Source organism: Drosophila rhopaloa, unplaced genomic scaffold (genome assembly GCF_018152115.1).
Source record: "Drosophila rhopaloa isolate 14029-0021.01 unplaced genomic scaffold, ASM1815211v1 contig_3, whole genome shotgun sequence".
NCBI classification, from domain to species: Eukaryota; Metazoa; Arthropoda; class Insecta; order Diptera; family Drosophilidae; genus Drosophila; species Drosophila rhopaloa.
The window spans coordinates 13775874-13799405 of record NW_025335123.1 but is presented as its reverse complement, the minus strand read 5'-3'; the positions used below and the strand labels follow the sequence as shown (position 1 = coordinate 13799405).

At 38.1% G+C, this 23532-nt stretch overlaps 2 protein-coding genes across 5 annotated transcripts in view; one reads left to right on the top strand and one right to left on the bottom strand.

Moving 5' to 3' along the window:
- Positions 1-23532, bottom strand: part of LOC108049020 — a 105277-nt gene that overhangs the window by 74271 nt on the left and 7474 nt on the right. The gene's annotated exons all lie outside the window — the stretch shown is intronic.
- LOC108049021 lies at positions 11999-12724 on the top strand. The gene is made up of 3 exons (XM_017130031.2): positions 11999-12247; positions 12305-12383; positions 12444-12724. The coding sequence occupies exons 1-3, from the start codon at positions 12059-12061 to the stop codon at positions 12668-12670; spliced, it is 495 nt and encodes a 164-aa protein (XP_016985520.1). The 5' UTR covers positions 11999-12058; the 3' UTR covers positions 12671-12724.

Sequence of the window (23532 nt, the reverse complement as noted above, 5' to 3'; positions counted from 1 at the left end):
TCACATGCGTTTCGCACTGCAAGGAGCATTGTTTGACAGCTGTCAACTGACAATCCGCCCAGCTGCCCATTTTTCTATCCCCCATCCCGCTTTTCTCCGGCCGGGAAAATGGAAAACGGCGTTCCGTCGATGGGCCAGTGGGACACTTGAATGCCACTCCAGGGGAAAATCCGCATGGCCATCGCCATAGAGCGCAGTTTTCATGGCTGCAAAGGGTTTAGCCGAGGAAAATCCAAAAATTAAAAAAAAAAAATGGAAATGCTGAAGGGCTTTTCACCATTTCTGTTGTTTCTTTGTGCCAATCAAGAAGTGGAAATGGTTTGAAACTCAATTCGAATTTCTAGTCTATAAAAACTATGCCACTAAATTTTCAAATGTAGGGTTTCGCTTGTAAATAAATTACTCATAAAAAATTACTTCATTATAATACACTATTTTATTAATTGATATTTAAATTATCGATAGAGAAAAGCTATACCAAAGATAGTTGCATTAAATTTACATAATTTAAACAATATATATGAGAAATATAATGGTATTTAAGCCAACGAGAAAATAAAGTTTAAACTTTTCTGATTTTTCACATAATGTTATGATATGTATAAATAAAATATTTACTGCAAATTATCTTTATTGTGCGGGCTACAATATTTTATCATGGAAAAAATACTCGTATTTGCAGTTATCAAATTGTTTGTTCTTCCTTGACGTTGTTTATATTTGTTTGGCACCGGGTCATCAACGGATTATGGTTTTTGTGTCAGATCAGGCGGCAGGTTTAATTGCTTAATCGATTGCCTCCGTGTTGCACAACCGTAATGGGCAGGTGTTAAGTGGTCAGTCCGGGTAATAAGTCCCTTAAATCCGGACTGCAGGTGGATGCTTCCGAGACAAAGGCAATTAGCTTCGATGTGCGTTGCCCCGGCCAATAAAAGTAGGTTTTCCGGCCCTTCCTCTCGGATCGCATCTCCTGGCAAGGACGATTTTAAACGGTTGCCATGGCAGAGGATAAGTTTCCGGCGAAAGGCGAACAAAACAACAACAACAACAACAGCTTCTAGGAAAAGCGGATGGGTGAAAAGCTGGTCGAGGTGAAAAAACAACAGGATGCGGCAAAATGAAGAAATCAGTCGAAACAGGAAGGAAATGCTTAAACGATATGAAAATTCCGATGTTCGAAAAATATTTAATACTATTACTGCTGTCGCTGTGACTTTTGTTATTTCCACAAACTGTATTTAAATTTCCATATTCCTTTTTCCATTGAAGACATTTTCAAATGACTTACAATAACTTCTTATAAATTGTGTTAAATTGTTAGAGCTTTATTCAGTAAGCCGTCTGTTATTATCCAATATTAACTTTTTAAGAAGTCATTTGGAACTAAATACATTACTTAGCATTAAAATTGGTAGTTATGTGTAATATTTAACAAATAATGTTATCTAATTTAGCTCTGAGATAAACAAGAACTAATACTCGTACTATTTCAGCTTAAAATTGCTTAGATTATCGAATTTGAAGTTTTAAATATTTAATTTTATTAATTTTGCCTATTTAATCAATGATCCACATAAATTTATTATTTTTCAGGCTTTCTAAAGAAGTTGGTGCTCTCTTTATTTAAGGTAAGCATTTATTTAGATTTTATCATTAAGTCTCATTAGAAAAACCACATTATATTTTGAAGGATGACTTCTTAAGTTAATTTAACTAGCGTTTTCCATTTAATATGAATAAGTACCAACTTAAGTAATCTTTGACATCTTATTTACAACTTATGTTTAATATTGATGCAGATAATTTATTATTGTCAGTTCTTGGTAAACAATAAATTAGATAAAAGTTTTTAAAATTGGGTTTTATTAGAAAGAGGATGATTTCCTGAGTTTATTAAACCAACGTTCCCCATTTAATATAAAAATTGGTACTTAAGTCATTATTGACATCTTATTTAAAACGTATGCTTAACATTGATGCAGAGAATTTAATATATTGGTTGACAATAAATTAGATAAAATTAAATGCATTTTTAAGAGTGGGCTTTCCCACATAATTGAATTGTTTCTCGGAGTTTCTAGAGCGTTTCCAGTTCGTTGCTCGTAAAAATGAGCTGGATCCGTTTTTATTATTGCAGTTGGGGGCAACGATGGCATTGTCGGCAACAATGGGTTAATGCCATTGCCAATTTCGCCACCGGCTGCGTCCGACGCGCTTAGCACTTGTTTTTTCCCATTCTTTTTTTGCCGCATTGTTTCCGTTTCCGTTTCCGCTTCCGTTTGTCTTTGCCTTTGTCTTTGTATTGGAGCCGCTGTTCGTGTTTGTGTTTGTGTTTGTGCTGTGTTTTTAATAACGCGCGTGGAATGCCAGTTGGATCGACAGAGCATATATATAGTATGGCATCCAGCGGCTTTAGCTTCCCCTCACGCGGCGCATCATCAAATTTTATGATCGCACTCTAACACTCACGTGCCGGACGGCAATTAATGAGTGCCGGGCCGCGTTTATGTGTCCGTATTCCGGCGGAACAATTCCACCTTTTTATAGTTGCCCCATAAAACGGGTGCCACTGGAATCTTGGACACTGGGAAAAGTAAATGTCACAAGGGACCCGAAAAAACAGATCTCTTCTTAAGCCAAACATCTGTATCTGAACTTTACCACGTTTAAACAATTCTTAGCTGATTTTTCTGTCTTAAAACTTAAACTCCTGTCTCGGCATTTAATTAAAATTATGTTATTATAGCGATTGCCACCAAAGTAAATGAGTTTAAAAACACTCTTGTGAAACTTTTCTTGCTTTTTACTCAATTATTCTATCATTTTTTATTTATTTGTTTTTTTTTTAAATTATTTTTACCAGTACCTATGGTTAGATAGAAAATATAATGGATTTGTATTGTATCGCCCTCGATTGAGATATGGGGGGGGGGGTTTTTTGATATAAATTTGAGTGCCTGCAACTGTCAGTTTAATTAATTTGAAAGATGTTTACAATTTATGCCCCCGCGCCATCAATTAGTCTCAATTAAAGCCCAGTTTCGGGCCACATTTGATTTTCCGGTGCTTTTCCGGGGGGCTTTTCCGGCAGGGCCATCCAATCCACTTCCATTTCCCCGCATTTGACCTTTCTTTCAACTTGACGCCATTAATGGTAATGTTGGTCTTTGGGGCACATTTTCCAGCTTATTAACTCGGCCATTCGCTCAGCTTTTTTGCCTTGCTTTTTCCACAACCTTCTTCTTGGTTGTTTACTCGAGCTTCCTTCTAAATCCAACTAAATTTTATTTGAGATTTTGCCGCACAAATTTTGCGTCTGCTATCAAATTTTATTTCCACATTCGCGTGCTCTTTAATGTTAATTTTTGTTGGGGAAATTGTGCCATGAAACTATGTCCAACAGGCGTCAAGTTGCCAACGATGTTGGCAAGTCATTCCTTTTCCCCCCCACTCCAGCATTCCATTTTCCACCCCCATTTTCCGACCACCCACAATTTTTTGCGGTCTTTCATTTCGTTACTATACATAAATTGAACATTTTGCCGCAATGCCGCACACATTTTGCCTGTTGCTCGGTAGAAACAGAAACAGAAACATGGGGAAAAGCTGGAAAATGGGTGGAAAAATGGGGCTGGGGCCGAACAGATGGCAAACCACTCGACGCAGACAAGGACGATGTAATAAAGTTAGAGCCTGTCAGGCGGTGTGCCACAAAAGAATTGCGGTTAGGCGGAACGGAAAGAAGCGCCGAACCCACTCCCATTTCCCGCTTTTCCCGCTTTCCCTGCTTTTCCCGCTCTTCCCGCTTTTCCCGCTTTCCCTGCTTTCCCCGCTTTTCCCGCTCTTCTCGCTTTTCCCGCTTTCCCTGCTTTCCCCCGCTTTTCCCGCTCTTCTCGCTTTTCCCGCTTTCCCTGCTTTCCCTGCTTTCCCCGCCTTCCCCGCTTTTCCCGCTTTCGCCGGCAGGAGTGCTATGAACATGTCTTTGTGAAGGACTCGCTAACTCAAAAACACAACTCAAAAATACAAGTATGTGCACACACACATCCTCGCAGCAGGGCAATCAATAAAAAAGTAGCCCGGACTCATAAATAGCGAATGCCTGAGTGAACCAACTGCTGCCAGAGATTCCACAGATCCCCAGGATACTAGGTATAGTAAGGACGCTAAGGAGTCTGATTATGAAAGCCTGGTCGGCAGATGAAGGCCCACTCCCGAAATCCGCTAACGAAGCAATCAGCATCTGGGCCAGGTAATACCCCTGCAAGTGCACTGAAAACTACCCTCTAGTGACTATCCTTTAACAATTCTTAGATTTTTTAAATAAAACTAAGTTATACTTTAACAAGTTAAACAAAAAAAAAATTTTAAGATACTATGGTATTTTTTAAAAAATAAGTAGATCAAAATGTAATCCACTTTATTGTAACACAGTTAAATTATTCAAGTTTACGTAAATCGTATTTTTCTTTAAAGAAACATTTCGTTAGCTATTATAAAAAGAATAAAAAGCTTTACAAAAAGATGAGCTTGATGTGATATATATCAAGTATTTATTTTATATAACCAAATTAATCAATAAATAGTTAATTGTAATAGTTAATGTCTGCCACAAAAAAACTATTATTATTGATTGTTACTCGAAGTCATCTTCATAACAAAAATATGATCACATGTATATTTTGCTAGTTTCAAAATTGGAGGCAATATTTTTCGAATTTCCAGTTTTTTTTTCACAGTGCAGCCTTTGGACATGTGCTGTCCATTACAGTGCCGGCCATGACAATAGGTTCCCCCGGCTGCGGCCATCATTAGACTGATTTAGCAGGCGCTGGATCGGATGTGTTGCCATGGATTAAATTGTGTGCTCCTTCCGTTCGCCGCCTTCAATTGTTGCCTCAACTGGGGGTTACTTTCCATGGAACGTGGAACGAGGAAAGTGAAACTGCTGGGCTGGCAAACTGTCCTCTGGGTGGGTTGGATCTACCCCTCTAGTTCCGAGTGAGAATGTAAACAAAATCCGCACTTAATGCGACTTAAGTGTGCCGCATAATTTTCCCCACCAACCAACTGCCCGCCTAATTAGTATACGAGTTTGGACCGAAAGTCGAAGGAGTTCGCAACCGTTTAAGCCGCAAGTCGGGCCTGTGAACTAGGCCATTACTTTGGCAACACCCCGTAATTAATTATGTATAAAAATATTCCTTTCTCTTTTTTTTTTTTTTTTTTTGTTTTCTGCGCCACACAGCAATTAAAAACGACGCAAATCTCGCCGTGAATCCTGGGCTTCCCATTTTTTTTTTTTCTGTATTTGTTTTTTACTTAAACAATTTTTTGGAATTTTTTTTTTGTTTTTGAGATGAGGCAGGAGTGCAGGCTTTGTTTTGTGTTTTGTAGATTTCTAATTACGACAGCCCCGCTGGCCGGGGCTTTTGTGGGCTTTCGGCAGAAGTTCTTTTGAGACGCGGCTTAATTATGTCTCCCCATGGCAGCCGGAAAAAAATGCAAAATAAATACAGGGGATGGAGATGGTTGGAAAATTTCAACAAATTGAAATTTGATAGAAATATTTATGTATGTATATAAATATGTATGGGGCTTGCGTGCGCAGCGCAGATTTGGATTGGGGCGATATTTCTGGGCTTTGCTGGTGAGCCAAAAAGCACCCAATTTCACCCCGCTTTCACCGGCGACTTTCCCCTGGATGTGAGTACGTTAGTACAGCCCATGGCCTAAGCTCGAGCGTAAACAAAATTTCAAATTACACACAAAAACGGTAGAATGCTGCGGTGTCAGGTGAGTGGCGCACAGTGAGTGCCGAAAGTCTGGCCACGGGGCGTAAAAAGTGGAGTGGCGCGGAGCAAACAATTCAATTAGCCAAGCGCCACTGTGTGAGTTGCATTTTAATGCCCGGACTAATTTGTTTTTATTTTTAGGCGCCACAGAACGGGTCGACATTTGACACAATACGGTTTAGTTGGGGATTTCCCTAGTTGGTTTTTTCACATTTTTTTTTTGGAGACTCTCATATTACCTTATGATAGAATTTTTTGTAAGTCCTATTTATAAACAGCATTTACATATTTTATAAAGCAATTACTGGAAATATGTTTGGCACTCCTTAAATTAAAAAAAATATTGTTAATGTTGCGTTTATATTTAATTCATAAATCTAACAATAATTATAATTTTTTTATAAATGTTGCTGGCACTAATTCAATAATTATTATACGTCTAGTTGGTTATCATTCTCAATCGAATTTTACCAAAAGTTCTTTGTTTAAATCAATTCACTTAAACTTTAATGTCTCCCCATGTGACTTTTTCCAAGGGAAAGTGAATAAATGAGACAAATATAAACATAATATATTGCCTTTAACCTGTTTAGCCTAAGTTTTCTCTGAATAATCTTTTCTTGAACTTGTTTAAGGGAAACAAAAGTGATTCTTAAAGTTCTCAACGAAGTTGAAGAAGCCCAAAAGTTTGGGCCACAAATGCTAACCTAAATTAAGAAAGACAGAGAGAGAGAATAATGAGAGAAAGAGAGAGAGAGAGAGAGAGAGAGAGATGGCGAAACTTCCTGCAAACTTAATAAACTGTCTAAAATTTGAGTTGCCTGTATGTTTGCTTCGGAATTTACTTTGGCTTCCATTGTTCAGGTAAACAACGATTCCCCGAAAACTTTCATTTGGAATTTGTTTGCCGAGTCGCTTCTGCCGTTTTCTTTTTTCTTTATTTTTTTTATGTGGTTTAAGCTGAGCATGAGATTTACCAGACTGCGATCCAAATTCGTCATAAAAAATATGGAAAACAAAGTGGAAGCCCAATGAAACGTTCAACTATTAGGATTAGACCCTCGTCTCATATTTTGTGGACTTTGGATTTTTTCCGTCATCTCCTTTTTTGTGGTTTTCCTGGCCAAACACACACTTTCGAGCTGGCTGCGAAAAACTTTTGCCGTAAAACTGTTCAAATATAAGTTGTTTTCGAAGGGCGTTTTCCCCCCCCTCCCCCTTCCCCTTCCCCTTTGCCCTTTTCCCACACGTATGTGTGTTTTTGGAAAATGGAAATGAAAAGAGATAGCTCAGCCTGCTGTCGCCCTGGGCGATCCTTCGTGGAAAAGGCAGAAAAAAAAAGAAAGGAAGGGAAAACCAGGAGGAAAACGGGAAGTGCAAAGTGAAAGTTGAGCGAAAGTTTTTCAATTTGTTTATGCATCCAACGCACAGATGAGTGAATTATTGCATTAGAATTATGACTCGGATTCGTCCTGAAGTCCAGTTTCAAATCCATCAAAACAAAAGCGTTTTAGTTGGCCAAACAGCATTTGAAATATTAATGCAGCTGTTTTTCTTCTCTTCTTCGGCTTAAATGTGGCCTTAGCATTAAATTCTGACTTTGAAATGCATTAAGATTAAAGCAATGTTAAAAAGAAGACTGCTTTCGAAAGTAAATAAGAACATAAATGTATGTATGGCATTCAGATGGCCAACTTTGGTTGCCTTATCTTTATTTTGTGTTTTAATTTACCCAAGCTCACCTTTCTTTAAAAAACCTGCTCTCCCATTCGCTTGCCCATAAATTTTGATGAATGTTTTTCCACCTTTTGCCCGACGCCAAAAAATGTATTAAATAATATTGATGTTGATGGCAAATAAATAATTAATTTATTACGCGCGGCGGCTTTATTGACAAAGAAAACAGGAAGAGCGAATTGCAAATATAATGCCATATAGTCGCTTGTTCCCTGGATGTGTGCGGATATATTCGCATTATTTTGTTGGGCTTTCAAAATTATGAAATGACAGGCGGGCGATGATATTTCATTTACTTTGTGCTGCCCGCTGCGGAAATGAGAAATGTGAAAGGGAAACAGCGGGCGGTGGAAAATGTGAATGGGGAGGGGAAAATGTGAATGGGGGAGGAGGGGGGGTTGGAAAATCGGATGGGGCTGCTGTTTGTTGGCGTTCTTGTTTCGTCATCGTCATCGTCATCGGCCACTGACAATGATGGAGGAAGATTGATGCCTTTTCCTCGTCCCAAATATCCACTACACACACATGTGTGTCTAAAAGTGAACTCCAAATAATACACAGAGAAAAATGGTGTCAATATCAGGGGCATATTGCCAAATCCATTGGACTTATTCAAAAACATTCTCAACTCTATCTATATTTTGAAAGTCATCCATAATCTCATTTGGAATTTAGATTTGTGATTCTTTATGGGCAGTGTTTATGAACCGAAGTTTTGTACTCTTGATAGTAAAAACAATTCGATTCAGAAGTTCTCCCTGTGTATGCATTAAATTTGCCAAAGTTTTGCCAATTACCCAGTGTCATTTGAGTTGAGCAAATTGTTGCACAGTCCGCTGCTTCGATTCCGTACCACCTTCTATTTTTTGTAGCGCCACCACATGATGGATCATCCGGAATGGAAAACAGTTGGGATATCAATATAGAAGGAGATAATTAACCATGTTTGCCACGCTTTTTTTCTTCACACACACGAATATTCCTAATGAAAATATAATAAAACACAGATTTTCAAAGACACATCAGCTGGCTTATTTTCCAAGTTTGAATTTGTTCAATCAATAATATGTGTCAAAAGCCTGATTTCTTTCTTTGGTCAACCCAAAATCATATTCTAAAATAAATAAGCAGGAAACAAATAAGCTCTTAAGATAATTTTAACCTTTATTTTTATAATTTTATACTAATTTTTTTAACCAGTAAGAACAAATTAGTCATTCAATTAATTGCATATATATATTTTAGCTTGCCAAACATATTACATAATTACTTTTTGTGTGGTTTCGAAAAGTTATATTGATCTGGCCGCAAATTAACCACACATTTTACTACTTTTGAATATTTCACTTGACTTCTACAGAGTGCATATGATGTTAATTAACTAAACATTTGCCTTTTAATTAATAAATTGAGTTGATACATCCATTGCAGTATATGAAATAGTATAAGCAAAAAAAAAAACATGCAGTAAGGGGATCCTTTTGACTGCTCTTCAACGCACTGAGCATGTTGTTTAATTATTTAACCTGTTTTCCCCACTGACAGACGCTTAACAACTCAAATGGAAGAACTGTAAATGTGGGTCCAATTCTCTGGGCAAATTTGCGCAAATGTGCGCTTGTATTGCCTCACTCACACACACACACACACACACATACAGTCGTGACAAGAAAATGCAATTATGTGGCAAAATAAAACAATCAGTGGCAATCGCTTTGGGAAGCCCCTGGCCACAATGGTCCGGTGCGAAATCGAGTCCAGCTCTGGATGTACGAAGTCCGAAGTCCTGAGTTCACAGAGCCCGCTCCGAATGTCCTGCGGCCACATTTTGGCTGCTCGCAAAATATTAAACTCTTCAATGGCAACGGAATCAATAATTAAAAGGCATTGCACGGGGGAATAGTGCAAAAGGTAACAGCTGCGGTTTCTGATGTTTCTGCTGCTTCTGCTGCTTTCATATCGCGCATACGCAACGTGGGCTCAGCTCGCATTCACATTCACATTCACCTTTTGTCGCCATTTACAGGTGCACGAAAGTTATTAATGGTTTTCGGCGGCTTACGCAATTTGCGCCGTTATTAAAGTTGCACACTGCATTTGTGGGCGGTTGAGCCGTGTGGCAAGGACACGGCAGCAACATAATGCGAATGTGCAGCATCTGTTTGTCTGTGTGTCTGTGTGTCTGCTGGGCGGGCTTAACTTTTCCATTGGCAAACGAGCCGCACGGCCAAGGACTCCCACACACACACACACAGCTGGCATAAACAACGTGGGAGCGGAAGAAGTGGTCAGCACGGACATGTCCTTAATGAGAAATTCTCGTTCCAATCAGGCGTGGATTCGAAAACAAAGCAATTCCCAGCAAAGAAACAGAAGTAAATAAACAACTACAAGGGATTCCACAGCAATCCCTGGTGCGATTCGAAATCACTCAAATAGAAACCACTGATGCGTTATGAAATATCCTCAAAAGTCAGAAAGTATGCCGTAAATTATTAAATATATATTGACGTTTTGTAATTGAAACACATTATTTGAACAACTGTCGGTTAATCAATTATAATAAGTAACATTACTACTGAAACCAAATCTATTTTCGTTCATTTATTTTTACTAATTGAAAAACTACACAAAATTATTTATAAGCGACCAAATATACTAAGATAAACAATTATAATTAATATAATTACTAAGCGAAGAATATCCATTTTCTTTCATTTAATTTTACTAATTGACTAGCTAAAATCAAGAAACTAAAAAAAATTTACTAGAAAATCCACTTTGCAATACCCTTTTAACTGTTTTTATAAATTCTCTTTAAATTGTAAAATGCATATTTATTGACACACTTAAAGATAGTTATTCAAATTAACTAAAAACACAATTAATTTAATCTCACTTTATTTTCATTTAAATGGCTGCAGATTACATATAACCCTTAAAGATAGACAGAGATACTCTAAAACTTACTTTCCTTATGATTAATCCGATTTTATTTTTAATTCTTCCTTATAAACACATAATTACAAATAATGAAATTATCATTGTTTATAGAATTTAAGCATTTGTATTTTTCTTTGTATATAAATTATTAGTTTTGTATTTATAAATACAGCAATATAATTTCAAAATTCAATTGATCAATGCTGATTTGATTTCTGGTTGAATTTTTGGATGTGATTGCGGAATGCGACCTCTAGGCAATCGGCATTTTTGCGTTTGCCGGGCCAAAACCAACTGCTCATAACTTTGGCATTCCCCGATTGAATCGAACATCAGGCTCACACAATAAATCGGATTTGGCCTTGTCTGTGTTAACGCACTATTCACTCACTCTCACTACATAATTCCCCTATTCTCGGACATGCCAGGGATTTCCATACTACCGTATTCAACAGGGTGCTTAAGTTCAGTTTAGTTAAGGCTGCAGTGAAAAGTGTGTTTTGGCATTGAAAAGGGCTTATGATATTTCAGGCGAAAGAAGGCTTAAACCAGTCGGTCCATACACTATACACCACTGTTCCACTGTTGTTCAGAGTTTTCGGGGCTAATTGGGGCGGACAATCACATTAAGTGAGTAATTAGTTAAGTAAATCAATTAAGCAAAATAAATGGGTTACTTAGGCTTACATCTTGGCAGTTGATTGAGTAACTATAATCCGAATTAAAGTCAATATTAGGTGGCAAAAATAAGTGTTTCAGCAGGGCAGAAAGTATCTTAAAGACACATTTTATATTTTAACTGAGTTTCACGAGAGCCAGGACACACACATCACCAAAATATGCAAACTCATGTCATAATTGAATTTTCATTCGGGGCTTCATTTTGCCCCAGAGAGCCCGAAGCCGAAGGGCCCAAGCTGAATAATTAAAATAAAATGCAAAATAAAAAACTAATTTTGTCGCCCAAAATGAGGCTGAACAATGAGTCGCTGAGATTGAGATTGAGTCTGATGGCTTACGACTAAGCTGCCAGAGTTTGCATTATTGAAAACTCATTAAAAAGTTGTAAAAATAAAACATTTCCTCCCTGCCAAAGAAGCCACTCAAAAGCTCATCAGTTTGGCTTCCAACTCCATGCTTTCGATTCATAAATTCGAGTCTATAAAAATGTGAGTAAGAACATTTCAATAACTTAAACAACAATATCAGTCAATTTATTTTTTTCCATGGAAATACAAGTTTAAAACTCACTGCTGTGTTTTAAATGAAATGTTATTAAAAGGCTTTCTTTTATTTTTAAAACTAGTTTCGAGGAATAACAAACTTGTAGTTTTTGTTTGACTGTTTAGTTGTATATCGCTCTTGAAAATTTAAATAATAAAAATAAAAATAGAATATTAAAGAATGCCAATCCTAAAAAGTTTTTTAGAAACAAGAATATTTGGTTGGATTTTCTGGCAGGTTTACAGTTCTACAATTTTATGATTATCCATGTACCATGTCATTTTCCGTCTCATTTATTTTATTTTCCTTTAGCAAATATTGTGTGATCAGGAATTTTGGGGAGCAGAGACTTAGAGGCAGCCATGTCCACTCGAATGACGGTCCACAGGGCCGGAAAGAAGACCCTATCGGCCACGCAGGAAGCGGAAATAAATGCATCCGACATGGCCGCAGGATCGGATAGCGATAGCGAGACGAGCCTGCTCGAAATGCAAAGGAATACACTGCCGGAAGATGCGAATATCCTGCGCATTGCGGTCATGGCAGATCCAGTGGGTTAATACTTCCAAACTAGATTCTCAATTGATTTTAAATCTGTTTAATACTAGGAGGTAACCCTCGGTTTTCTACTGGCTGGCGTGGGCTATCAAAAGGACAGGTTCCGCAACTATATGATGGTGGAAAGCGGTGGGTGACTAAAGCAATCCAATCTTGTTTACTAAGGAACTAACTAAATCGAGCTTGCAGAAACCTTGCAGGAGGACATTGAGCAGTTCTTTCTCATGGTCTACAGGAAGCCCAACATCGGCATGATCATCATCGATTACGACACGGTCCTGCGACTCAAGCCTATTTTGCAGCGCTGCCATCAACTGCTCCCCATCCTGATCACCGTGCCCAACAAATCCTCGCTGACCGCCTATCTCGACAAAAAGGAACGCAGTCGGCGACTTCGCCAGCGGGACGCCTACTAGGATATGGCAGAATCTAAATTTAAGAGGTATTTCCACCTTAATAAAGTCTCTTATACAATATACACAAATATCTTTTTGTGGAGTTGGGAAACTTCAGGAAGAGATATTTAAGAAATTATATGTGACATTGCAAAAATTAGCATTAAAACATTTGATTGCATTTAGAGAACACCCTGTATTCTTTGGTCCATTCGTAGAAAGAAATCATTTCAAATCATATTTTTATAACAAAAATATTTACTAACAGTAGCAGTAATAAGCACATAAAAATATAATCCTAAAAATAATAATTATTAATTTAATCCAAAAGTCACTTTTTCCTTAATTAAAACTATTCCCTGATTTAAAACAATGTTTTTAATTTTGGATAATATTATATTTAAACAAGAAAGGAAAGCTAACTTCGGGCGGAGCCGAAGTTGATATACCCTTGCAGAATACTCTGTAAATTATATACTCCAAAATTATTCATATGATGCATTCTTAATACTCATCAAAAATCCCAACTTCCTAACTTTAAAAACACCAAAGTTATGGCATTTCCAATCGTTCAGTTATATGGCAGCTATAGAATATAGTCGGCCGATCCTTATGAAATTTAATAGGTTGGATTGATTGGCTAAAAATAAAACCCATAGAAAATCCCAACTTCCTAACTTAACAAACACCAAAGTTATGGCATTTCCGATCGTTCAGTTATATGGCAGCTATAAGATATAGTCGGCCGATTCTCATGAAATTCGGTAGGTCAGATTGATTGGCCAAATATAAAACCTATAGAAAATCTCAACTTCCTAACTTTACAAACACCAAAGTTATGGCATTAACGATCGTTCAGTTATATGACAGCTATAGGATATAGTCGTCCGATCCCGGCCGTTCCGACTTATATACTGCGTGCAAAGGAAAGAAGGGTGTGTGCAAAGTTTCAATTCGATATCTTTAAAACTGAGAGACTAGTTCGCGTAGAAACAGACAGACGGACAGACAGACGGACAGACGGACATGGCTATATCAACTCAGGAGGTGATCCTGATCAAGAATATATATACTTTATAGGGTCGGAGATGTCTCCTTCACTGCGTTGCACACTTTTGACCAAAATTATAATACCCTCTGCAAGGGTATAAAAACTCCTATAGGACGAACTTAAAAAAAGCAGAGAAAATTGGTTCTAGTCTTCCAATAGTAAATATAAAGTAATAAAAATGAATGTCAATAATGAAATAATAAAATAAAATCGGATAACAAATGGCATTGAAATATAACTCTTTTAGACTGTGTGTGTTTATTAAGGCGCTTGAATTGAAAATAAATTCTATGCACAGGAATTTAGTTTAAGTATTTCTAGAAACTCAACACTCACATTACCCATTCACATTTATTCACCGAAACAAATGCCGAGATAGTTTCAATTTGGCTGTGGCCAAAAGCAAACAAAACCAGCAATCCGACAATCGCAATTTTATGTGGCGCTTGGATTGCCCCTTTGTTGCGATTTCAGTTTCAGTTGCTCTAGCAAATTAATTACAATTACCTTTGCCTCCGTTCGATTGCACTTGGCGAATGTTTTTGACATGGCCGCAAAGCATTTTCAATGCGAATGCTTTTTTGGTTTTTGGGCTCTATTTTCCCCGGCTCGACTTTCCTTCAAAACTTTATTTGTATGTTTGTGTGTGTGGGGGTGTGTGTGTGTGGGGGGGTGTGTGTGGGGGTGTGTGTGTGGGGAAAGGCCTGTCAATGGCAGTGTGGGAAAAGTTGGAGCCACACTACTTGACTTGCCCCCCTTACAAGTTCGAAGCAAATTGAAACAGACGAACGAGTGGGGCATTTCCGAGGGACTCCCGATTCCAGGACTTCCGATTCCAGGACCTCCGGGTCGTCCTTCATGTGATGGGAAATGGCCTCACCTGTCCCGCACAGACAGGAAATATGGCTCCGGGTCGGGACATCTTGGTCCGGAGTCAATCGCCATGGACGATTTGCTTTCGGGGGCCCTTTAATTGAATCGTTGCGCAGTCAAGCAGCCGGAAACTGAAATCCGTTTCCGTAATTGATTCGCATATATTTACGTCCGCTTGTGGCAAAAAATAAATATGAGGCAAATCACGTATCGGCAAAGGGCAGCCAAACTGTCAGCAATTAATTTGGTTAGTCGCGGCGCCAAAGTGAATTAGCGCCAAATCTTTGGGGAGTAGGACAACTGTCAGAGATTTTGGCCTCCTATTTATCCCCAAATCCTAATGTCTGTCATTCGCTTTGATTTCATCGGCGTGAGAAAATCAAAGCGCTCTTTGAGGCCTCTTCACAAAAAAAAAAAAAAAAAAGGGGAGCAAAACTGGGGGGAAAACACGCTAGGTTTATTTAGACTTATCAGACATTTCCGCGAAATTCACATACATAACATCAAGAGAGAAAAATTCCTTTGAACCAATTCCAAGAATTCAAGAAAGCCTTTTGTGGTTCAATTTCATAGCTATTTTCACCAAGCTTAAAAATAAACTAATAAACTTAGACTCACATGATTTTTTGATTGGGAAAACTTAAATGTTTCATTTAAAATGGTTAAAAATAAATAATTTTTACATTAGGAGTTAAATGAAATAATTTAATTTACTCTACCGAAATATGTGAGCTATCTATTAACTACAAAATTTATATTGATTTGCTTTCCTGAAACTGTAGAATATTAATATTTCTTGAAGTTCAATGAAAACAAGCCCATAAGATATTTGAAAATTTTTACCTTCAAATACAACTCCTTGGAATGAAAGTTCTGATGCCTTACTATTAGCAACTTATATTAAAGATGTTTAAGAATTTCAACTCCTCTATTTACTTTTCATTTTCAAGCTTTCGGACTTTTTTCACAGTGTAGGTTTATCCGCGGCTCCAGGGCAGGTGCTCAAGATGGATCTGGATGAGGGGCTGAAGAGCCGAGGGTACGCGTAAATTTAATTACACTTATGCTCATGGGCGAAGTTTGCTTGGCAGTCAACTCATGTCCCGATTTGGCAAAGTTTCCACCTCAAAGCGGCCCCGAGGGACAGCTCCTGCCAGAGTTGGGACTTTATTAAAAAGAAAAAAAAACAGATTTCCGTCGATGCAAAGCCAAAAAGTACTAACTTATAATGTACTATATAGAAATATGAATCGATCTGCCAGCTGCATTCCTTGCAAAAGCTGCCTTTTTACTTGCATTTCCATTTCTAATTGGCAGACCTTTTGCATTGCCGTATTTCCCTGCTCTTCTCTTTATACTTAAATATTATATTTTTTTTCGCCTGTGTAGAAAGGTTTTCCCGTAGGCAATGCTCAGATAATGCTGCACAAAGCTTCAACTTCAATTTCGACCAACAAAAGACTCGGTCGGGCAAACAAAGCATCGTCAAAAAAGATGGGTGGGAAGGGGGAGGAGGGGGGAGGGGGAAAGGGAGGTTACAGGTGGGGGGTGTTCAGTTCGAGAGCAAAGAATTACAGCCTTGAAATGTATATTCCAGCCAGCATTTCCCTTTGCCCAGTCATATTCCATATTTATTTTGTATTTTTTTTTTTTCGTTTTTCGTTGCATCAGAGAGTAATAATTTGATTTTTGAACGTTCCGTTAGTAGTTCACTGTACAGTGAGGCCATTGTGTTTTGTGTGTGCGGGCCATAACTACATTGAATTTAATATACTCGGCTGTATGAAAGTTGAATTGCGTATACGCCCGGGTATCAGGGCAAAATGTAAAGACGCAAATCCGGCGTAACGAAAGGGGGAATTTGAAGGAATCGGTGGGGGGGGGGTAAACCGGGAAAATGGAAAAATGTGTGCGTGTGGGTGGTTACACCATCACCAATTTTTCGGGGTTGCTCATCAGCTTTGGGCTTAGGGCCTTAGTCAAGGCTCAAACTCGCAGCCTCACGAGTTTTCCCTGGAAATTGAAATACCCACCCACACCACACAGCACACACAACACACACACACTCGCACCCACACAAGGCCATTGATACGAATGCGACTTAAGTGGCTGGTATTGTTTTTACATTAAAATATCATTAATTTTCATGCCTGCCTGCCTGTTTGCTGTGGCTCCATTTTCGCTCCCAGTTTCCCCCCCCCACCCCGGCCCCTTCAATTGGCACCCCCCCGCGTCATAAGTGTGTGTATAGAGCCATTAACACGAGGCGTGAAATGAGCGCATATGTATGCATGACGGAGCAGGACATGCGGTTCCACCCCTCACACGAACTCCTTTCGAAGGAGGTGTCAGGATATGGGCGAAAACGACAAAAACGGAGGTAATCTTGAGAAGGTTTCATTGAAATGCCGCCTAACAGAAAATGCAATTGAATTTAATGGCTTCCAAAAGTTGTAGAATATTTTCTGCTTTCTAATACTCAACTTGTGGAAAGAACTATAAACTAAACTATATAAAAAAAAATAAAAATCTTTTAAAAAGTATATTAAATCAGCAATTCCACAATTTAATATTTTGAACAGTTCTTACAGAATTTCTGTGTATTTTATTTGTATTAGAAGTATTCTAAAACCTTCCAGAAAAATATAAATTTTTATAAAAAATAAAAAAAAAAACTATAAACTAAACTTTTAAAAATCTTTTAAAAAGTATATTATATTAGCCATTCCACCATTTAATATTTTGAACACTTCTTACAGAATTTCTCTGTATTTTATTTACATTGAAAGTATTCTAAAACCTTCCACAAAAATATAAGTTTATAGAAATTTAAAATAAATAAGAAAATTATTCATATAGTACATTTATTATAAAAGAGGAACCTCAAAACTGGTTAAGAATTCCCAAAGGTATTTATTCTAAAGCGGTTTCTATGGCACTCGGTATCAATTCAGCTTTCTGCAATTTTATTAAATATATTTCGCCTTTAAGTGACACACATATACGTTGCTGGCCGAAAAAGCGATTCCAGTCGGTTTCTAATGGAGCTGACCGGATAACGTGTCCTGGTCCAGTGGCCATTTCAAGTCAGTGCAAAACACAGGCACACGAAACACAAAAAATGGTGACACCGAGAGCCTTTAAATGCCACACAGATAAGCTGATATACACACACAGTCACACACAGACACACACACACACGCACAACAAATTTGATGAAGCGAGTTCTGGCTGAATAAGCGTGGCAACAGCCCATGGCCCAATAAAAAATCAAAAGAAATAAGTTGTTAATATTTTTTCGATTTGTTTTTCGCATTTGCTGTGTGTTATTTCGTGTGCGTATGCCGTCTAAGCTGCCAATAATGACAAATACACAGACACAGGCACACAGACACACAGACACATGAAGGCAGGACGAGCAGGACGAAAAGGACGAGCACACAGGCAGCTTGGCACAATTGGCTCTAAAGCTGTGCGACGTCTGAGTGCCTGGATACAGTGTCATGCGTGGGAGGTCCTTTGCCGCTTTCCCCCCTTCCTTTTGTCCCCTTTTATGAACTGCTCCCCCCTTCCCCACCCCCCTGGCTTATACGCTCGGTTGCCCGCCACACCAACACAACAAAACACACCCCGGCACACACGCACACACGCATATGCCGCTTGCCTGTCAATGTTGGCATTAAAATTTGCCTTTCGTATGACAACCCACAGGTGGAACATCCGAGGGCAAAGGGTGCCTCCACAGAAAGAAAACTCCCACAGAATCTTGAGGCAGTTGTAAGATGGCCAAGGACTTGTCACACAATCACTATATCTAATTTTTCATTTATTTCATATTATCAAAATGATTGCAATCATGTTTAACATGTTAAACTACAAATTACAAAATATGAATCTGAATATTTATCTCTTATTTTTGTATTTAGTGGCAGTACCGTTCACAAATATATATTTTTTAAATTGTTAAGATTGCAAACTGAAATTCTTCATATTGCAATGTTAAAGGGGTTATATAGTAGTATGCATTACTAGCAATTTTATTTAAGAGCATTAATGTTATTTTGATGGCTGAAATTGTAAAAATCGAATCTATTAAATGATTTTAAAATGGTTTTTTAATTTTTCAGAATTAACAATCCCAAGAACGAATGTCCAAAGTCTGTTTAAAATATACAAAAATGTTTTAACATAGGTTCTAAAAAAAAGCGAGCTGGTATGGAGACTTCCTAGACAGACCTCAGATTTTTTGGCTTTAAAACAGATATTGTTATTGTTTCTTGCCGTGTGACTGTGGTACTGTATGACCCACCTTCAGTGGCTCGGAGTGAAACATGTTAACAACCAGGGTCAGGTGGGGTGGTGCGATGGGTGGTGGCTGCTTTTCTGGGTACTCCACCGACGGCCTCGTATTTTGGACCTTTCTGCTGCACCCTCTTCCTGTTTTTTTCACTTTTTTCTTCTGGATTCCTGGGGAGTGGCGATGGTACTGTTTTTACGTTGACGCGATTTTCAACATGAGTAGAGGCGAATTGAATCAGCGGGGTAGAGAGGGTGGATCGGGGGGTTTTGGGTGGTTCACCATCGATCAATCAAGTGAACCACCCAGCAGCCCGTTTTGCAAAACCCACCATTGGGGACCTGTTAAAGTGACGCAATTTGTGTGAGCTTAATTTACCGCTCACCTCGTACTTTTCCCTTTTGTCAACCTCTCTCATTTGTGTGTTGACCTTTTTAATTAGCGAACAAAACTTATTTTTTTTGTTCAGCCCGTTTGGCCGCAAGGAAAAACATTGTTCAAAAGGGGCACAAAGCGCTGGCAACAATCTAAAACGAGCTGAAAGTTTCATAACTAAGTCAAGCGCAAAAAGGGAGACGGAAAAAAGGAGACAAAAAAGCCAATCGTATTGCGTTATGGCATTCCGCATTCCGCATTCCGCAGCAAGGTATGCAACACTTTCGTGAAAGCAAATAATCGCTTTAGGCGTCACGCACACACATGCACGCAATACGCTATGCCATTTCCTGTCAGCCACTCACACATGCATACACACACACACACACACACACACACAAAGGTCCTCGGAGTGAAACATTAAGTTATCTGCGAATCACTTGACACCTCAACCATCTAAGCAAATAAACAGTTGCAAACATCAACTCGCTATCGAAGGAATTTTAAATGCGCCATTAGAAGTTAATGTGTGAAGGAATTCGAGCAGTTCAGATTAACATACCGAAAATAGATTCAATAGACTTTATTTGACATTGATTTCTAAATTGGTTGGGTATAAACTTAGTAAGACAGTTTAGTAATTAAAAAACAACCTTTCAACTTTTAGCAACAATTTTGTTTTCCAACTAAATAAAATTATCAGCAAAGAATGATAGACAATTTTAAAACTAAATTTAAATTCTTATGTTTCTTAATACTTTAGCTGACTGGCTAAATTAACTTTGAATTTCTTTGATTATTCTTGACTACTATATTATATTTTCTGCTAAGTTTATTATAGTTTAAATTAAAAAATATATAGAAAGCAAAAATTATCTCAATTTCTTTCTCAATTCTATTACTTATGTTTCTATTGCAATTCGTTATGCATTTAATATTTATTGGCGCTCATGTGCTTATACCTGCTTGCATTTGCATTTAGCGTTTGCTGTGTTTATTATTTTGTTTAATTACAAAGGATTATGCTTTTATTGCCACCCCCGCATTATCTCGTGTATTTTTGGCGCAAACAATTCGGTTTCAGTGGGTGTCCAGTTGCAACTTTCTGTGGTTCGTGGACTGTAACTGCTGCCTCTGGTTTCCAAATGCGGGTAGTCACTTTCTTTCTCGTCGTATCGCTGGCATTCGATCCCCGTTGTCCCTGGGTGTCCTTTTCCATGCCCCTGCCCCTCGACATCGTATAACGTATGCAAATATCAGTAGAGAAGCCACTCGGAGCGGCCAGAAAAGAACAGCCAGTGAAAGGCAGCCCAGTGACAACAAAGGCAGAGGCTGAAACATATACCCACCTGGTATACTGAAACCGATACATTAATTCCACATGCACGTGTATGCTTGTTTGCCAGAGGGACCAGAATATGACATGAATCAAATGGCAATATCCCATGGCCTGCGAAAGGCAAACAACTTGGCACAAAGTGAGCTGCATTCCTGATGTGTTTCCCTTTTTTTTTTTTATTTGTTTTCCTGATAGTACCCAGTACTAAACGCTTTTTTGAACTGCAGTATTTGCTTGCGTTTTTTTTTAATAAGCCATGCTCGAAATGTTTCGTTCAGATAAAAAACTACGTCAGATATCTCGTTAACATATTAATTAAATATCTGCTGGCTAAATATCAACTCATATTCAGTTCTCAAAGCCTAAACAAATATTGCAATAATGCGTTCGAGCGAAAAGCAGTTCAACTGTGGATATGATTTCAAATGAATTTGCAATAATGCGATGAAGCGCAAAGAAATGTCAGCTTTGAATGCGTTACACAAATAGCATGCTCAAAAATATATCGAAATGAAAATTTGCGCTTAACTTTATGATTTTTAATTAAAATGGCTTTAAGAAAAGAGATACAAAAAAAAAAATGCAGCGATGGCAAGCGAATACCAAACAATGCCGACGAAAGAAAAAATATTCTCGCAAAAATATTTAAATCAAAATATTTTGTCAAAAAGTCGGACCACCGTTGCGATGGAAATATTTCCATGATGGATTGGCATTTTCCATTTTGCGGCATTTTGGCCAAGAAAGAGGACCACCACCGAGTTGCTGACCCAAACATGCCGGGGATTTATAATAAAGATAAAATGAGAGCCGATTTTTTGGACCAACGCATCCTCGTTAGTTGCATATTTTAAATACCTAGAAAATCGGAATTACCCAAATATTTTACAATTTAAATGGCTAACAATTAAAATGGTAAACTCATCGCTTTCAGAGGAAAGCTGCGTGCGGTAAAAATCCATAAAGGGGGTCCATATCGCACATGGGGTCCTGATTCCATCCACCAATGACCCCCACCGAGGTCCTTTTCATCACTGATTGATGCCGCTTTGTTCTGCTGATTGAAATCAAAGCATTCTTGCAGTGAGTTTTCCAGCATCTTCCTTTGCACCTCATTGCAGCCTTTATTTATGTGGAATTTCCCCCTTTGCTTCGGTCACCATAGTTTCGTTTTGTAAGTTAATTTAAATTCGAAAATATACAAACGAATGGAGAAATATGAAATCCAGGTGAAAATAAAGCTAGGGCAACACGAAAACATATGCAAAGAAAAGAAAGAGTAAAAAATATGCGAGGGTAATTTAAAATATATATATAAGATGTATACAATTGCTATAAGCATACAACACAATTTGTATTATAAATCATCAACCGTAAATGTAATGTTAACTGGTTATTTCAAATTTATAAGTGCAAATCCTTATTTTTTGACCATGCTTTTTGAATAAAAAGAATTTAAAATTACATTTTTAGCTGTAAAACCGTAAAACATTTGAAATTTATGAGTGCAAGTGCTCTCTGTCCATAATCCAAATCGGATGAGAGGTCTACGAGAACCCCATTAAAATGTGGACAGGTTCTGGCTGGCAGTTCCCACAGCTCATCCACAAATTCGCACACATGAAATGAGATGTTTTGCTATTTGACATGTGACCCTGCTCCTCAGATGTTGCTCGCATGTGATGTCGCAGCTGTTTTGTCTCCATTTTGTAATTATCCAAAGTGGCAGCAACAGCATCTAAATTAACATCGAATCCCAAGCACACACACAAGCTGGGCATCAGTATTTTTGTTTGTTCAACGACTTTCTATGTTGAGTAAACCCCGTGGCATAATGGCTGTTGCAAGTTGCAACACCATGCCGCAAAATGAGCGGGTGCACAAGTTGCCACGCTCCGAAGGATTATCCGTGAATTTGCAGCAGGGATATATTATAATTAGCTCCTGGCCACAGAAATGCATTCTCAACTTCAGGGATTTAATACTCCCACCACAAAAATGCTTCTTGTTCTGCAAATATTTTTCTATGTTCTATTATGTTTTGATTAAACATTTTTGGTTTGCATTGCAATGTTGGATTAAACTGGATAAAGTAAACATTATTTTCCAGAATTTTTCACTACTCTGCTGTATATTATTTGGTGGTTATTTTCTGGAATAATTTTAAAATATTTTTCTAGTTGTCTTGTTTATTTGAAGTTTGTGCAATTTGTGGAATTTTTTTGGTTTTATTCAGAAGCATTCATTTTAGGTAATTATAATGTATGGTTTAGTCAACAAAGGAAAGCAGGTTACTCTTATCTCTCAAAAGCACACACTTTTAAATAATTCCTTTATTCATTAAAACATAATAAAATTCAATATAACAATCGTAAGTAAATTGTATTATTTAATTTTATTTTATAAGTGCACTGAATTAATCAAAGCTTCTCTTTAATGGGCTATTATAAATGTTTTGGCCTCTTGTTGATGGACGGTCTTATTATTTATTTATATCCTTGAGTTGATTGAGGACATCTCCTTTTCATTTGGCAGGGAAAAGTCCTTGAGCAGGATAAAACTTAACAACAACATATGGCGCGATTTTACGTTGCAACTGTCAAGCTGGGATTTCATATGTAATTAGCCTTGGCGTTGGTCTTGTCATCGCTGGCATTGCTATTATTAAGCTGCCATTGATGACGATGACCTTGGGCCGATGCCCGTGGGGCGATGGGTGGTGGGTGGTGTGTTGGTGTATGGTTTGTTAGGTAGAAAGATGGTTTCGTGGCGGGTGTGACGTGGGCAAAAGCCCTTACAATTCTTGACATGCATTCAACCTGGCAATTCTATGCCACACACTTGAATAAACCTTTTGTGACTGTTGGTGCGTTGGTGGGTTGGTCGGTTTGTCGCTTGAATTTCGGGCGGTTCCCTCTGTGGCACCTGCGAAATGCCTTCGGTCGAGG

Coding starts and splice junctions, on each gene's coding strand:
- LOC108049021 (XM_017130031.2), top strand. CDS start 12,059: ATGTCCACTCGAATGACGGTCCACAGGGCCGGAAAGAAGACCCTATCG. Junction 12,248..12,304: donor TTGCGGTCATGGCAGATCCA/GTGGGTTAATAC, acceptor GTTTAATACTAG/GAGGTAACCCTCGGTTTTCT. Junction 12,384..12,443: donor CTATATGATGGTGGAAAGCG/GTGGGTGACTAA, acceptor TCGAGCTTGCAG/AAACCTTGCAGGAGGACATT.